Below are 18453 nucleotides of genomic sequence, written 5' to 3'. Positions count from 1 at the left end.
ATACAAAACTATGCAACTTGAATGTCAGGGGATTCTTTTGTCTACACAAGGATTTGCTGTAAGATATTTTTGACCTTTTAAAGTAATCTGTGAAGCAAGAATCAAACAAGGGAGGAGGGAGAGAGAAGGCAACCTTAGGAGAAAAATGAGGTCTGACAAGGAAGCAAATTTCTGGAACAAATGTCAAATAATTCAAGCATATGTTTCATCCTCTTTCCCTCCAAAGTTTTTTTTAGGACAACAATGATGATGATAATAATAATAATAATAATAATAATAATAATAATAATAATAATAATAATAATAATTGAAGCAAACAGTTGAAGAAGAAAAACATGCACTGGCTGATTATTTAAAAGACACTCAAGAACATCTATTAATCGAAGTAAAGAACAAAAATCTACTGAAGGCCCAACAGACAAAACAAGAATACAGAAAAGATGTGATAAAATCAAGAATGGAGAGTTGGCAGAACAAAGCACTGCATGGTCAATTTCTGGAAAAAATAAAAGATAAAGTGGACAGTGAACAAACTTGGTTATGGTTAAAAACAGGTACATTAAAGAAAGAAACAGAGTCACTAATCCTGGCTGCGCAAGAACAAGCTATCCGCACAAATGCTATTAAGGCCAAAATCGAAAAATCCTCTGATGATACCAAATGCAGACTTTGCAAAGAAGCTGATGAAACTGTTGATCACATACTCAGCTGCTGTAAAAAAAATCGCGCAGACTGATTATAAATTGCGGCACAATTCAGTAGCACAAATGATCCATTGGAATTTGTGCAAAAATTATAATATTAAAACAGCAACAAACTGGTGGGAACATCAGCCTGAAAAAGTCACCGAAAATCAGATGGTCAAGATCTTGTGGGATTTCCGTATACAAACCGACAAAATACTGGCGCATAATACACCAGACATCACACTGGTTGAGAAAAATAAGGTCACAATCATAGACATCGCAATACCAGGTGATAGCAGGGTCGCCGAGAAGCAACATGAAAAAATCTCAAAATACCAGGACTTAAAAATCGAAATTCAACGACTATGGCACAAACCAGCAGTGGTAATTCCAGTGGTAATTGGCACACTGGGTGCTATTCCAAAAGCACTGGAATTACATTTAAAACAGTTAAAAATTGACAAAATCACCATCAGTCAAATGCAAAAAGCCGCACTGCTTGGATCTGCACGCATATTACGAAAATACGTTACGACGTCCTAGGCCCCTGGGTGGGGCCCGACTAGTAACCAATGCCAAGTCCGGCGAAACAACTGGCCGCTGTGATACAATTGTATAATAATAATAATAATAATAATAATAATAATAATAATAATAATAATAATAATAATAATAATAATAATAATAATAAAACCACCCTACTTGGAACAGCTTATATCCTCCGATGTTACCTTAACAATTCCTAGGTATTTGGTTAGGACTCAAGCTATTGAGCTACCAACCAGCCCCAAAGGCTGTGAATCTCACCAAAGATTAATAAAAGAAGAAGAAGAAGAAGAAGAACAACAACAACAACAACCTGAATTTACCAGACTTGAACATTCTGCTTCTACAAAAAACCACCCTACTTGGAACCGCTTATATTCTCCGATGTTATCTTAACAGTTCCTTGGTCCTTGGTTAGGACTCAAGCTGTTGAGCTACTAACCAGCCCCAAAGGCTGTGAATCTCACTAAAGATTATACTTTGATGAGATTCACAGCCTTTGGGGCTGGTTGGTAGCTCAACAGCTCGAGTCCTAACCAAGGACCTAAGAACTGTTAAGGTAACGTCGGAGGATATAAACTGTTCCAAGTAGGGTGGTTTTTTGTAGAAGCAGAATGTTCAAGTCTGATAAATTTAAAATTTCCAAATAGTGAGGTAGCTCTTTAGGTATTGCTCCAAGGGCTCCAATTACAATCGGGACAACACACGATTTCTTTTTCCATAGTCGCTCAACTTCAATTTTCAAGTCCAGGTACTTTGTGATTTTTTCTTGCTATTTATCTTCAATTCGTGCATCTCCAGCTATTGCAATGTCAATGAACCATACTTTTTTTCTTTTCAACTATTGATATGTCAGGTGTGTTGTGGGCCAAGTGCCTGTCAGTCTGAATTCTGAAGTCCCACAAGATCTTGACTTTCTCATTCTCTAAAACCTTCTGAACCTGATGTTCCCAGTGGTTTTTGCTGTACTCAAATCCAAACTTTTGACACAATTTCCAATGAATGATCTTAGCAACATGGTCATAGTGTTGTAGGTAGTCAGTTTATGAAATTTTACTGTACCCACTGATCAAGTGGTCGACTGTCTCATCTTTCTCATTACAGAGGCAACATTTGCTGTTGGTGGTAACATGTTGAATTTTTGCCTTCATGCAGTTTGTGGCTAAGGCTTGTTCTTGAGCTGCCAAAATAAACCCTTCTGTTTCTTTTTTCAGTGCTCCTGATCTTAACCAGTTCCAAGTTAGCTTTTGGTCAGCTTTGCCTTCAATACTTTTCAAGTATTGGCCATACATAGCTTTCTTTTTCCAATTTTCAGCTCGCTTCTCAATTACTTCTTTCTTCTTCTTCTTATTATTATACAGTTGTATCACAGCGGCAGTTGTTTTGCCAGATTTGGCATTGGTTACTAGTCGGGCGCCACCCAGGGGCCTAGGACATTGTAACGTATTTTCGTAATATGCGTGCAGATCCAAGCAGTGCGGCTTTTTCCATTTGACTGATGGTGATTTTGTCAATTTTTAACTGTTTTAAATGTAATTCCAGTGCTTTTGGAATAGCACCCAGTGTGCCAATTACCACTGGAATTACCACTGCTGGTTTGTGCCCTAGTCGTTGAATTTTGATTTTTAAGTCCTGGTATTTTGCGATTTTTTCATGTTCCTTCTCAGCGACCCTGCTATCACCTGGTATTGCGATGTCTATGATTGTGACCTTATTTTTCTCAACCAGTGTGATGTCTGGTGTATTATGCGCCAGTATTTTGTCCGTTTGTATACGGAAATCCCACAAGATCTTGACCATCTGATTTTCGGTGACTTTTTCAGGCTGATGTTCCCACCAGTTTGTTGCTGTTTTAATATTATAATTTTTGCATAAATTCCAATGGATCATTTGTGCTACTGAATTGTGCCGCAATTCATAATCAGTCTGCGTGATTTTTTTACAGCAGCTGAGTATGTGATCAACAGTTTCATCAGCTTCTTTGCAAAGTCTGCATCTGGTATCATCAGAGGATTTTTCGATTTTGGCCTTAATGGCATTTGTGCGGATAGCTTGTTCTTGCGCAGCCAGGATTAGTGACTCTGTTTCTTTCTTTAATGTACTTGTTGTTAACCATAACCAAGTTTGTTCACTGTCCACTTTATCTTTTATTTTTTCCAGAAATTGGCCATGCAGTGCTTTATTCTGCCAACTCTCCATTCTTGATTTTATCACATCTTTTCTGTATTCTTGTTTCGTCTGTTGGGCCTTCAGTAGATTTTTGTTCTTTACTTTGATTAATAGATGTTCTTGACTTTCATTATTATTATTACTATTATTATACAATTGTATCACAGCGGCCAGTTGTTTCGCCGGATTTGGCTTTGGTTACTAGTCGGGCCCCACCCAGGGGCCTAGGACGTCGTAACATATTTTCGTAATATGCGTGCAGATCCAAGCAGTGCGGCTTTTTGCATTTGACTGATGGTGATTTTGTCAATTTTTAACTGTTTTAAATGTAATTCCAGTGCTTTTGGAATAGCACCCAGTGTGACAATTACCACTGGAATTACTATTATTATTATTATTATTATTATTATTATTATTATTATTATTATTATTATTCATTTTTGGTAGGACCCTAAAGAAATATAAACATTTAAGTTCACACAACTTGTTTTTGAACTAATTGTGGACATTATATTACCTTTACTTCAATGTTTTTTATATAGTGCTTTATTTCCATATTTGGAATAAGCATGCATTTTTTTGGATCTAGAGTCATGCTATTACAAGATGATTTTAGTATTCAGATTTATCCATTGGATTCTATTTTCTGATTCCTATTTTACAATAATGCCATGATGAATTTAATTTTAAAATTATATTTTAAATCTTACCCTGAATTTCTTAACATTTTATTTCCTTCTCATTAAGTGACATATCTTCACATAAATTATGTTTATATTTTATGGCTAGCAGGCTGAAGTAGTATATTTCTGTTTTAAAAAGCAATGTACCTAGAAAGGGGCATAGATTTAGTATTTTATAGCTGTAGAACATCAGGTGAGTTTCTTGAAAAGGTAACAAATGACATTATTCAAAGAAATTATACTCAATACTTAAGAGTAACACTTTTTTCACACATAGAAACATTATTATACATACAGATATTTGAAACATAGGGTATGATTTACTAGCTCATTAATTGTACTGTACTTTGTATTGTTTAAATTTATTGACTGGTATAATAGTAAAAAAAAATGGTACAATTGGTACATTTGGTGCTTAAGTAATGTTATAATTACCAAATAACAAAAGTGTAGGATTGTGCATAATATTTGTTGCTGTTTATTATTTTTCATTTACATTAGCAAGATTTGATTATATCGACTAGCAATTGTAAAATATTTTTGAGCACCTAATTGATACACAATTTAAATTTTAGAATAAACTTTATCCCACTTCATGCAGGCTCATTCATCAGTTGAAAAGGATGTCTTGATTGCTGGAGTGAAAATTAAACAAGTTCCCACAGATAACTCATTTTCTGTCCGTGGGTCAACTCTAAGAAAAGTTATAGATGCAGATAAAGCTGCTGGTCTTATCCCATTCTTTGTGAGTACTAATATCCCAATTTTTGTTATTGTACAAATAAAATTACTGGTGGTTAAGTAATCTGATGGTCTATGTTTTAAATCATAGTAGCTATATTCAGTCATAACATCTATAGTAAACACTTTTTGGTAATTTCATGGACATGGATATTTTTGGCAATATGAAGTTAGTTTAGTTTTCAACTACCCAGTCTAGCCAAAACGTCTATATTTTTTGGATTTCTCATCCATTTAAGTCTGAAGCTATTTACAATAATTGCCGCAGATAATTTATTCCCAAAGGAAAAAGAAGGTAGCTAGTTCAAAAACTGGCAGTCTAATATTATTTTCTTATTAGTTAAGCTGATCTTTTAATTACAGCTGATACAAAATGTGATGGGTGATGAGTGTTTCCTGCCATATTTGGGGGAACACACTGCTTTGGAAGCTATATTGGTTACTTCCAGATACAATTCAAGCTGCTTGTTGCCATTTTTAAGGCCTTAAAGATCTAGTTATTTCTGAGACTACTTCCTCCTATGTTGATATATTATCTGGTTAGATTAAAGAAGCTCAACTCCCTCTAAATCATGTCTAATTGAGGATGACAATTAATTGATGAGGAGCTAGGAAATTGTCATTTTCCCAATGCTTGCTTTAGAACTTAATCTATATGGAGATTTTCCTTTTGATGTCTTCCCTCTTGAGTTTCAGAAGAGCACTGAAGACTTGACTTTTTCCACCTGGCTTAAGCATTTCTTCTTAAGGAAGAAGAAAAATAGCCTGGCAGTCTTCTAACCAGTTGTTTAGAAATAGGTAACCTGGTAGTTTTCTGAAATCTTCATTATTAGACATCAAATAAATTAAAGCTAGAATCCTATTTAGAATTATTTACAACATGCCTTGTTGACCACAGTGCCATCTTGTTAATGTATATAATGTACAATTATAATAGAACTTCAGATAGAAAGGCTAATGTTTTTACAAGTCAAAGGCTTGTAAAGGCTGCCCTAGGAAAGTGATACAATTGCAAGGCTTATAGACAGAGGTACCTTAAAGTATGGTCAGAAAGCCAAGATGGCTGCCATTTGATCATCAAACACAAAAATGGTTGAAGCCTTGATTCCACTGGCCACCATATTGACTTTTTTTAACATTGTCTGCAAATACCCTTGGGCATGGAAGGGAAGCAGGCTACATTGGGATTGCTAATGTTTCTTAATTTTTTAATGGATCAAAATTATTTTAAAAAACACTCCATTACTAGGTTTTGAAAGTCATAAAAAGGTTCAAGGGTGGCTACTGAAGATGATTACAAACCCCTACCTTGGTGCATGTGTTTCCTGGCGTTTTAAATATAAATAATCAATTGAGGCATTAACCTTTTATGATCTATGACTTGTTTTCCTGAAATTGCCTGTTCACATAATGGATATAAAAATATGTGTATGATAAGGCTCATCTCAAGCTTTACTCTTTTACATTATTTTATGTTTTACAGCAATTTAACATGGTTTTTTTGTGGTTTTAGAAGTTGTTATACTACAGCATTTTTTTCTTTTCAATTCTGAATACATCTGATCCTATTCTTAGGATTCTAAATGCTAAACACCTGGTTGATTGTGGTCATTGTGTTATACAACTGACTGCTTAGTTCCCAAAATAAGAGCAACAGTGCTGTGTTTAAAGATGGAAAGTCTGGAGTGGCCTGTAAGCTGTCTGAACAATTTTCAAGGGAGACAATATGTCCCTGTTCCAAATGTGATTACACTGTTGTAATGGGGATTTCAAATTGGGTTAAATGCAGTATTAGATCTCCCTCATAAACACACCAGCTGCTATTAGCTTGAGTATCTTTTGAGAATTGAAATAAGGAGATTTCAAATTGCTTAGAAAAGGCATTCATAACAATGATGCAGCAGAGTTATATCACAGGCCACCATCTTCTTTTATAATAGCAAAAAGCCAGAATGAATTACTGGGATTTATGAATCTCTGCATGTAAATGATACTAGGACACAGAGACAGAGATGCTATATCTTTAATCTAACCATCGGCAATACAATGAGTATTTGCTATGGCTTTTATCAGTCAGAGATACATATCCTGGTAACAACTAATATGCTTAGTCATTATGCTGCCATGCAGCAATGGCAAAATATGTAAAGCCTTAATTATGAAGCTTCTTATTTGTAAAGTTACTAAGGAGGAGAAAAGCAATAACTATGGGCCAATGAAGTCAGTTGGTAAACTGCTATTTATAGCTTTTATACTTACATTGAATAAATGAATGTCATGAGAATAAATAGTGATAAGTGAACCCTTTTTCTTTAATTGGATTTACTCTGTAGCTTTATTTTAATGATGGTGTAGTTTTTGTTATGACAATATGGATCACCTTATAACCATAATTGAGATATAAAATTGCATTAGGGTAAACAAAATCTAGGTTTGTGTAGTTTGTGTTTTAAGTATGTACAAAGTAATTTTTGGAAAGATCATGACTTGAGTATCATATTTAGATGTTCATGACTTATTTTATTGGTAACATAACTGTGCAAGTTTTCTATATATATCATTATATTTGAAAAGATTTGAAATTGTTTTTCACAATGGTTCTATTCCTCTTTCTCTCTCGGTGTATAATATAGTTTTTCTTTGAAGGGACGCAAGGCAGTGTCATGGTTCTTTCTTTTGTAGTTCTCAACATCCCCATAGACAGGCACAGTAAATGCCTGAGACAACCTAAGAAGATACATTTGAACCTGAGTCCTTTACAGAAACAGTAAAATTATTTTCAACATTTCCAGAATCCAAAATTAATGAAGCTGTTGAACGTTCTGCAAAGTTATTCTGTGCACTGTGCTTTTGGCTGGTGACAATATTTATCAGGAAATTTTAAGTTCCAGGATTATTCCAAAGCTAACTGCTTTTGATAACTTTGCCCCAGTGTGGCTCTGAAGGAGTCTTGGCATAGATTAACTGCATCAGTCAAGACAAAAAATACATCCCTTTTTGGTATATCACTAGAGGATTGGGAAAATCCCCTTTACCTCCATCTAATCAGGTACTAATTCATGTCTGGGAAGAATATTTTAGAGAGCTACAGTATATACAGACCCTGACTCTGTAACCAATGAGAGCCAAATAAGTTTGGACCAAACCCCTTATTGTCCTCCTGTCACACCAGAAGAGGCACCCTGGCTTATTGGCTGATCCCTCAAGGCTAATAAGGCACCAGGCGCTGACAATATTTTGCAAGAAATAATTTAAAAGAATGCCAGTTGGTGGACACCTTTATTAGCAACTCTTTTTACATATATAGATAAAACGGGCCATATGCCAAAAGATTGGGGATTAGCAATCATTATACCAATCTACAAAAAGGGTAACAGAAATGACCCAGGCAATTATAGACCCATTAGTCTTCTGAGTATTGTTAGTAAATTGTATGCCAAATACCTAAATTATAAATTTCAGGATTAGATAATTTCAGGGGGGATAATCAAAGATGAACAAGCTGGATTTAGAGAAGGAAAGTCAACAGTGGATCCAAAAATCACATTTAAAAAAATCCTCTCTTTTTGTAGCCTTCCTTGACTTTAAGCAGGCCTTCAACTCAATATCCAGAAATACCCTCTGGGAGAAATTAAAACTCACTACTATTGATAAACGCTTCCTCTATCTCATACAAAAATTGTATGCCAATTCCACCTTGAATGTGAGATGTAACCCTCGAGGGACTTTATCTGGCCCAGTAAGGGTACAAAAAGAAGTACGGCAGAGTTGTATTCTATCCCCCTTCCTTTTTAACTTTTACATCAATCTCTTGATCAATCTTTTGCACTGACCTATACTCTCCTAACTTGGCACAATATAAAATCCTGATACCAGCATGGCTGGCTGGTGGCCAGCATGACTACAGGCCAAGAATACTGTAAACTTCCCACCAAAATGGTATCTATTTAACTACAAGCATTTGCATGCTTTTGAACTTTTAGGTGAGCAGGAGGTACCTATAGATAAGCTTTTGTTAACTGAAAATGTTTTGTTGTCTTTGATAAAATATGCCTGCATAATCATAGAACACCCTAAAATGGCTGCATGAAATTAGATTACTGGCTTTGTTCCAATTGTGAATATACTGAATGTTATGTTTATTGATTGTGTATTATCATCACATTAAATGCTATTTTTAAAATGTCTATTTTTGTTGTTTTTTGGATTTGCAGTTGTGTGCAACTCTTGGAACTACAACATGCTGCTCCTTTGACAATCTGCTAGAACTGGGTCCCATTTGTAAGTTAACAAGTGATCCATTTTATCTGAACACTGAAAATCTGCTTTTGGTATGTCTTGTCGTATTGTATTAAGCCCTGTGGAGGCTTAGTAGAGTTCGAGTAAGAGACCAGCTCAGCAGAAAAACTTTGTATTCTTGCACAATTTTATCTGACAAATACATTTTTGGCATCATTTCTAAATCTGGTTCAATTTTTTAGCTGGAAAAAATGTATTTTACTCATTTATATGCCACCCAATCTCAAATCACTACAATATTTTAGCGCTTATATGTAAACATTAAAAAGCATATATGAAAATAAGAAGTATAAAAGCCTTAAAACTCTAGAAGTATGGACAAAACAGATCAGTACTCCACTCCCTCCTAAACTGGAGGACAATAGTATCAACTCTAACATCAGTTTGTTCCATGATGAAAGGTCCAAGAAAAAAAATATGTAATTGATGTATCCACGATGAAGCCTGCCAAAGATTATAGCAAATCTGTAGCAAACTGTGCAGGAATAGGCCTCACTGAAGGTATCCTGAGTCTAGCTCTATGCAGCCTTATACCTCAAATTGAGAATTTTGGATTGAGCTTGGAAAACAAGGGACATGTAGAAGAGCTGTTTCAACACAAGTGTGATGTAGACCTCCAAGGTGTCACATTCTTGGTTAGCTATAATTCATCTTCAAGGGATGTCTTGTAATGAAGTTACCATTGTCAGATTTTTTTCCTTATCTTTTTTCTAGATAAGGGTGCAGCTGATTTATTAATTGAAACTAATAAAATCTTCTTTATCTAAGCAATGCTTGATCCAGGAAGATTGTGATCAGAAAGGTCACTGGCAGGGCAAGTTACTAGACTAGAATATAAACTGAGAACAAACACCACTCTTTACTAGCACTGATGTTTCCTAGTTTGAATAATGAAACATCTGCAAGAAAACAACCAAACTCAGAGAACACCATTTCAACACTAGAGCTAAAAATATTATTCTTTATTGATTATTTGGAGATCAGTATGATTCTCTCCAGGTATTGTCTTAATGCCCCTATATCTACCTGCATAATGATATTTTATAAAAATGACCAGTGATCAAGGAAAAGGGGATAATATACAGTCTGTTATGGTAGAAGATACATAAGAAATTAACAAAAGCATTAAAAAACCATTGAAGAATGAGGATCCCAATCTAGAACAGCAGCATCAGAAGATGAGGTGTGATTTAATGCCTTTCATATTGGTCATTAACTAAATATTACCCATGATGTAGAAAGTATTGAACACAATGAACCTATAGCATGCATGACTTCCATAATATTTTTGATATAATCTTTCCTCTAAGTGATAAATTACAGGTTCTGTAGATTACTACATTCTTGCTAGGCAGCCTCAGGAAATCAACAGCCGAGAAACTTCCATAGCCAGTGGAGAATGGTCCAGATAATCCTTTTTTGTGTGTAAAACTTCAGATATTATATGACTGTTATTGTTTGGTACCATTCCCCAAAAGAGACATTAAAGACTGGTCAATAGTTGTTAAGAATTACTAGTACAGTAGTGGGTATACTTCAAGGGATGCAGTGGCTCAGTGGCTAAGATGCTGAGTTTGTTGATCAGAAAGGTTGGCAGTTTGGAGGTTCTAATCCCTAGCGCCGCGTAACGGAGTGAGCTCCTGTTACTTGTCCCAGCTTCTACCAATCTAGTAGTTCAAAAGCATGTAAAAATGCAAGTTAAAAAATAGGGACCACTTTGGTGGGAAGGAAACAGCGTTCCATGTGCCTTCAGTGTTTAGTCAGGCCAACCACATGGCCACAGAGATGTCTTTGGACAGTGCTGGCTCTTCAGCTTTGAAATGGAGATGAGCACCACCCCCTAGAGTCGGGAATGACTACCACATATGTGTGAGGGGAACCTTTACCTTTTATAGGGTATATTTCAGGACAATTGACAAAACTTTATTGATTTATTTATACTGTTTTTCTTAGACAGCTGCTTCTATAATTCATGGATAGAATTCAAATTAAGTTGCTTATAATTAACTTTCTTGAAATTTATGGGAAATAAATTAAATAAATTATATCTAATTGCCTCAGGGATTTCAAAGGCTCACTTTAGGAGTAGTAGACCTTTTCCCTACTGTCAAGCTATTGTACTTTGTACCTTTCATTGCACAAACTGATCTTTGTACTGGCAGAAAATGTATTTTTCCCAGTGTTCATCCTGATCATTTTCCTATAGCCTTCAATCAGGCTTGTCACTGGGTGGTGGTGTCCTAATTTTGGAAGTGAAAAGTATATTTAGCAAGACCATGGATTAAACCCTCCCTTTCTGACTGTCATCATCCGGCATGCCAACTGCATTAAGACATGGCTAGTTTTGTGTCTCTCCTGTTTTATGTGGGGCAACTGCCAACTGATCATTCTCCCCACCTTGGAAATAATTTAATTAGGTAAAAATATATTACATCTAAGATATTTTTTCCCTAGGTAATGAGGAGAATATTTGGATGCATATAGATGCAGCCTATGCTGGGAGTGCTTTCATCTGCCCTGAATTTCGTTACCTTCTCAATGGAGCAGAGGCAAGTCAAAGTCCTATAATTCAGAATGTAATACAACCGGACCATTTAGCTGGTGCTTTTACAGTCACATAAGACATTGTTTGGTATTAACATCAGTTTTCCCAACATATCATCAGTGATTCTTAACAACTTGACCCACAAATGAAGTTAATTGTCCACAGCAAAACAATGGATTGCTTTGACCTCCGCCCAATAGAATGGTAGGAAAGTAGGTCCTCCGTGGTATAGAAATGCCATACTGTCTCTTTGATGCAGATAGAATAATGGCAAAGAAATTTTCCCCCATAATCCTAACCCATAAATTCCAGCTATGGTTTTACCAATTAAGCTGATTGGACTCTTGGGGCAAGAAAGAGGGTCAACTAAACAGACTATACACTAATCAGAATTTTGAATATAAGTCTCTTTCAAATAAACAGCCTTAGTAAAAAATATGTGGGTAATTTCCTAGAACAAGAACACTGGGATGATCTCTATCAATCCTGGTATCACTTTAGCTATTGTAAGAAGGGAATTAACAAGTACTAGGGGAGATGATATATCAATTGTCAGCCTACACTGACCCATCACTCAACCATAACAGTATATATTCAATCCTAAAAGACACCTGAATGGACTATTTAATAAATGAGGTTGCATTCCTGTAGCCCTGAACTCCATATCCAATCTGCATTCCTTATTGCAGAGTAATATTGCTGAAACATCCCTTCCCTCTTTTCTCTAACCTAAACCTTTATAATGTGGCTTTTAAAATTTAAAATAAAATCCTGGATAACACAGTGGAGACTGTTACTGTATTAATATTATTCAGGATATTCTTACCCAATGGAGGGCAGTGCAATCTCTCATTCTTGAAGTAGAAAAAAGCATTTTTTGTTGCAGAGAGTGATCCTTTGTTGTGTTTATGTGTTGTGTATGTGCATGTGCATGCATGTATGAGTGTTTAAGAGCATGGGTATGTCTGTGTCTATATATCTGCCATTCTCCATTTGCATTGTTTTGGTTCATATATTTACATATGTATAGCCTCTACCAATTTCCTAGAATTGCAGCAGATGCAGGAATAATGGATTTCATTTGACAGGAATGTTGTCTCTATTGGTTTTGCTCCAAGCCTTATTATCAGTTAACTATATTCTATATCTTTTAGCATTGGAAAAAAGAGATTCAGGCTTCGTGGGTATCTTTCACACCTGCTTCTTGACTGGGATACACAAGATCTGCTAAAAGCGATAGAATGGTACTTTGGCACTCATCATTAATTGATTCTGGGAGGTGCAATAAGTACCAAAAATGATGAGTACCAAACAAAATTTGGTACTTGTAATGAATCACAAGGCAGCTGACATAGACAAGTCCAAGCTTGTGCATTGAGAACCCAATTAAGTACTGAGACAAAGTTTCAAAATGTGTTGAGTATGAAATTCAATGAGTTACAAAACAGATGAGTATCAAGAAACCATTGCATCTAGATAATGAAAATGTGGTCTTACTGTAAAAAAGACATGTAACTGGTGGAGAACAGATAACAAGGGAGATGTGCTCCTTCTTCCCTTGATTATTTTTTTGCTAGGACACTTCATTAATAAAGTGTTTAACAATTGTCAGAAATTGGCATGCCCTGCAGTCCCTGGGCACTGCTTTCCTGGCAGGGGTAAAATCAGATCCTTTCACACTGTACTCTTTCCCATACTGGCCAGGTATTTCAACTGCTCTCTGGCTCAGAGACCTCAGAGCAGCTGCTAGCTTGTGAAACCAGGAGGAAAGGGAATCAGGGGAATCTGTTTCATATTTGTTAATATTACATGCAAATCCTAATATGCATTATTAAAATTTAGGTGACAGGGAAGCAGTAGGTTGTTGGGAGATTTCTAAAGAAATGCTGAGAAATATGTTTCTCCAGGGGGTTATAATAAAATCCCTCAATTTATCTCTTAGCTGTTTTCTTTATCCTATTTTTAAAACAGGGAGCCAAGATTTAAAGCACTAGACCTTTGTTTGAAAAGAAACCTGAGAAACATTTAATAGACGGGTGGGAGATAGCTTGTGTATGGTGCAGAGACAGCTTGTATATGGTGCACCCATCATCCCTTGCTGTCAGCTAGGCTACTGTAAACATTAATTCAGTGCTCTTTTCAAAGAGCCTTACGTTCATGTTTTTAAACAGTGAAAATGCTTTTCTTTCAGAAGAATAGTAAATATCAAAGTTTAAAAGTAGCTCCTCAAATAGCATTCTTTGGGGTTGACATGGTGAAATAGAATTTCTCCTGTTTCTCCATGCTTTTTCTAGAGCATCTGTTGGTTATTTCTTGGGATGGTTACAAAAAGCTGGCAGATGATTTCTCCAGTTTTCCTGGGACCTTGCTCAATTCTGGCAGCTTCCTGCCAAATCTGGTAGGAGTGATAAGAGGACCTGGGGGAGACTGCTTTTTGCCCTTTACCAATCTTTCCACAAAACTCTCCTGCCAGATTGAGGAAAGGCCTCTCCTTCACTGTCTTGGTACTAGGCCATCTCAGAATCCATGGGCATAAACCTCTATTAAAATTTGCTGCTTCCCCTATCTCATGTTAGGGAATAGTTTATCCTTACTGGTGAGTAATCTTTCCCTTTTCCTACATATTCCTCATCCTGTCCAGATCCAGGGGGCAGCAGAAGAGTCATTTGAAAAGTTATGTGTGTACCTGTCTGAGAGGTTCTCTAGTGAGAACTATGCTACATGGAAAGAGCCGAGGTGGCGCAGTGGTTAAATGCAGCACTGCAGGCTACTTCAGCTGACTGCAGTTCTGCAGTTCGGCTGTTCAAATCTCACCGGCTCAGGGTTCTCACAGCCTTCCATCCTTCTGAGGTGGGTAAAATGAGGACCCGGATTGTTGTTGGGGGCAATATGCTGACTCTGTAAACCGCTTAGAGAGGGCTGAAAGCCCTATGAAGCGGTATATAAGTCTAACTGCTATTGCTATTGCTAAATGTCCTTTTTGGCTGATAGTTTAAAAAACTCCTTTGTAAATAGTATAAAGTAGTCACAAACCCTTGGATATAGTTGTGTGTTTCTGTCTTTTTTGCCAGCACCATTGCACGTGACTGAGCCATGATCCTAAAGGAATCATAAATCAAGACCCCTTTGGGACTTTTATTTGACTACAGGAAAATAGAAATGAAACCAACTAACTAACCAAGTTCCTTTGATGTTCTTTCTATTCAAAGGAAACAGCAAAAATGAAGTGATGAGCAAGGCTGGCTTTCCTTTTTCAATAGCCCTACAACTATAGATTGATACTGTCAATTTATTTGAAATACATAATTCCATTTAATTACCATCTTTCCTACCTGCATTTATTTGAAAATCAAGGTAGAAAAGTTCTTGCTTTGTTTCTTCAGTTCACAACAGAGCATGGGTGAGAAGAATTTGTTTAACATTTCGTGTGTAATATTTTTCTTTTATATTCTTCCCCCTTTTCAATAATGCCTAGCTACTTTCCCTGTGCTTCCTTAGATAAAGGCAATGCAATTTCCTGGGCTTCTCTTCAGCTGTCAGATAAATTCTATGTCAACAGAAGAAAAAACAATATTTGGAGAAGGTCAGTGCCTACTGGCTACAGACTAATAAAGAAAAAGGAGGGGGAAAGCTAACCTGTAAAGCATCTCTTCTTTTCATTTTATCAGCAAACAAAGCCCACCGTAATTTCCTGGGTAGGTTTTATTGGCTTTGGAAGGAAATGAATCATCACTTGCAGGGTAACACAGCATTTTTCAGGGTAGAAACCATTCAATAAGTGTGAATAAATTTCCTACTTCTACTATTACTCACTATTCCTACTTCTACTATCTACGCACTATTCCTATCAAATAAGTTAAAGCATTTGTTTTATATAACCGCACAGTAACCTGATAAAAAAACCTTTAAGATGCAGGGAAAGTCTAGTATTTCCAAACTTTTCCTTTCAACAGGAGTTGCTGGGTCATATCTCTAGGTCTTTTGCCATTCTTAACACCATTGGGATGAAGTGAGGACAGTGTGCCAATTCACATAGCATTAGCTGGTGGTTATATTTGGTCAATAAAATTAAGTAATTTTGTCAAATTAGTCCAAGAATAATCTTTATTAATTGTGTGAAAAAAGCCAATTAGGTATAGCAGTTAAGGCACCAGCTATAAACCAGGAGATTCTAATCCTGCCTTGGGCATAAGACCATATGGATGATTTTGGGCTAGTCACCCTCTCACCCCTAGGAAGAGACCCAATACCACTTCAGCAAGTGGCTATCCATTTTCTTCTTAAAAGCCTTAAATGATGGAGCATCCACCACTTCTGAAGGCAGAAGTGGTTAGTTTTCTCACTGTTAGGAAAGTTCTCCTTAATTATGGGATGCTTCTCTCCTTGACTGGTTTCCAACACTTGTTTCTTGTATTGCTTTGGATAATAAATTGACTCTCTTTTTTGTAGTAGGCCCTCAAATATTATATTGCCCCATATACATTCTAGGAGGCTTTGATTCTTGTTTTTCTGCATTTCTATAGATATATACCGGTAGTGATTTTTTTACATATAATGCAACTCTACCTCCTCTTTTGTAAGGTCTGTTTCTTTTGAATAGTTTATATTCTTCCATCAGTACATTTAAGTCATGAGTTTCATCCCAGTAAGTTTTGGTAAATGGCAACTATATCATATTTGCCCACAGTAATTGATGTTCACCTTGTTTTTCCCCAAACTTTGAGCATTTGCACATTAGGCATTTTGAGTCCTTTAAATCTGACCTTGGGTATGTTTCCTATATGTCCTATTTTATATCCTATTTTATAGTTTTTCTTCCTTCCTATCACTCCTTACCTGATTGTTTGGTTGTGTTGAGGTTAATGCTTGTGAATAGGTCCCAAATATCATAAGGGTTGGTCACCCCCCCCCCCAGTTTTAATTTAAAGCCCTTCTAATAAATTGAGTCAGTCATTTTCCCAATACATTCTTCCTGGTTCTTGTAAGGTGCAGCTTATCCCTTGTTAGATGTCCTTCATGTAGGTAGTGCAGACCATGTAGATAATACTGACCATTCATGTAAGTAATACAATACATGCATCTTTTATGTAGGTAATGCAGACAATTACTACAGTCTTCATTATTTTTATGCATAACTCAGGATAGTGAACATACTTAGTAATCCTTCCTCCACCTATTTTTCCCACAGCAACGCCCTTGCTGAGTTGGAAATTCAAAGAGGTCTTTGAACATACCAATATTTATAGCATTTTAAAGAATGACATTTTGGAAACTATTTCAGGTCATCCTATAATAGTTGATCTGTTTTCTTTTTTTGGTAGTATGCAGATTCATTCAACTTTAATCCTCATAAGTGGCTCCTGGTCAACTTTGATTGTTCAACTATGTGGTAAGAAGGAATGCAAGAATTATTAATAGTGTTATCACATGACATTTCTCTCTAAAGGAATATGATAGTAGGCAGACTTATATGGAGTATCTATGTGCCATTACTCTAATTTACTCTACTGGTTTTACCAATTGATTGCTCCTGCTTGGTTGCTTAGATCAAAAGTGACTCAACAAATTTTAAAACAAGCTGCTTATCATTCAAAGTAGTTCAAGATCCCTGAGTTGCTTCTTCTTAAGAAGGAATTGCATGTATTCAGACTCACTCTTCCTAGAAAAGCAAGCCATAGGGTTAGTTCCCACATTATGATTTTTAAAAAAAACAATCCAGAAAAAGAATTTCCACAATTTGTTGATATATTTCCATTGGCATAAGGAATCAAGAGAACATAAGATAGTATGCATTTCATTCTGGCTCATTCATGATAAAGAAAGCCTTGTGCAGCCAGAATTACAATTTTTGGCAGAAATCCCCCACTCACTGTGTTAATCCAGATTCTATATGATGTATTACTCTATCCCCAGAATATACTTGAAATTTTAAAGGAAAGCATGCAAAATACATGTTACAAAGTGTTTACTAATGGTTAGGATATATGTAATGTCATATTTAGGTTTGTTACATTCAATATTTATAAGATAAGGAGATTGTACATTTACGTGACTTAAACACTGATGAATTCATTAATCTTTGTAGTTAATTCTTTTTATTTTTTAGAACTGTAGACTTGGAAAGGATCCTAGAAATTATCTAAAGCAACTCTAATTAATTAATGAGATCAAAGTTTAATCTCCAGTTAATACTTCTCCATTTATTAATCTGAATTGATTTAAACTTATATCTCTATTTCTAGTTTTAATAGAAATAGGTAAACTTTTAAATAAATCAGTGACCATCTATATTCAATATTGGTGCAGGGTGAAGAAGAGATCGGATTTAACATGTGCCTTTAAAATAGATCCTGTTTACTTGAAGCATGATCATGATGAATCTGGTAAAGTGCCATTAAATAATAATAACAATTTAATTTTTCTTAATGTAAATAATCTTGGCCCAGTTTAATGAAGTCATGTAAGACAATGAGAGTTAACAGGATTCACAATATTTCCCTACTGTTTCTGTTTGTTTTCTCTCATTATTTTTGAGAGGTACTGAATTGCACTGTCATTGAATTTTGAAGTTTGCACTCATAGTTTTGCTTTTTGAATAATCAAAGGAATGGACAATAAGTAGCATATTGTCAAGATATTTGAAAAGCATGCTGGACTATGGTGGATTCCACCAAATGGAGTTTTAGACTCAGTTTAAAATGGAGAATCTGTACTCAAAAATCTGAATCTAAAGCAGCTATACAAATATTTGTTCAGTTTTTTCCTAATATAGTTAGTAAATATT

At 35.7% G+C, this 18453-nt stretch overlaps 1 protein-coding gene across 2 annotated transcripts in view; it reads left to right on the top strand.

Annotated features, from left to right (window-relative positions):
- Positions 1-18453, top strand: part of DDC (dopa decarboxylase) — a 71599-nt gene that overhangs the window by 28376 nt on the left and 24770 nt on the right. For both annotated transcript variants that reach the window (XM_014053615.2, XM_087713170.1), the window contains 5 exons: positions 4686-4829; positions 9040-9106; positions 11579-11673; positions 16991-17058; positions 17976-18052. In XM_014053615.2, coding sequence (XP_013909090.1) covers positions 4686-4829; positions 9040-9106; positions 11579-11673; positions 16991-17058; positions 17976-18052 — 451 coding nt within the window. The remainder of the gene's footprint in view (positions 1-4685; positions 4830-9039; positions 9107-11578; positions 11674-16990; positions 17059-17975; positions 18053-18453) is intronic.

The sequence above is a fragment of the Thamnophis sirtalis genome, unplaced genomic scaffold (genome assembly GCF_051295495.1).
Source record: "Thamnophis sirtalis isolate CommonGarterSnake01/CBP01778 unplaced genomic scaffold, rThaSir2_p1.2 scaffold_4, whole genome shotgun sequence".
Taxonomy (NCBI): Eukaryota; Metazoa; Chordata; class Lepidosauria; order Squamata; family Natricidae; genus Thamnophis; species Thamnophis sirtalis.
Note: the sequence above shows the minus strand (reverse complement) of the source record. Positions and strands in the feature narration are given on the sequence as shown.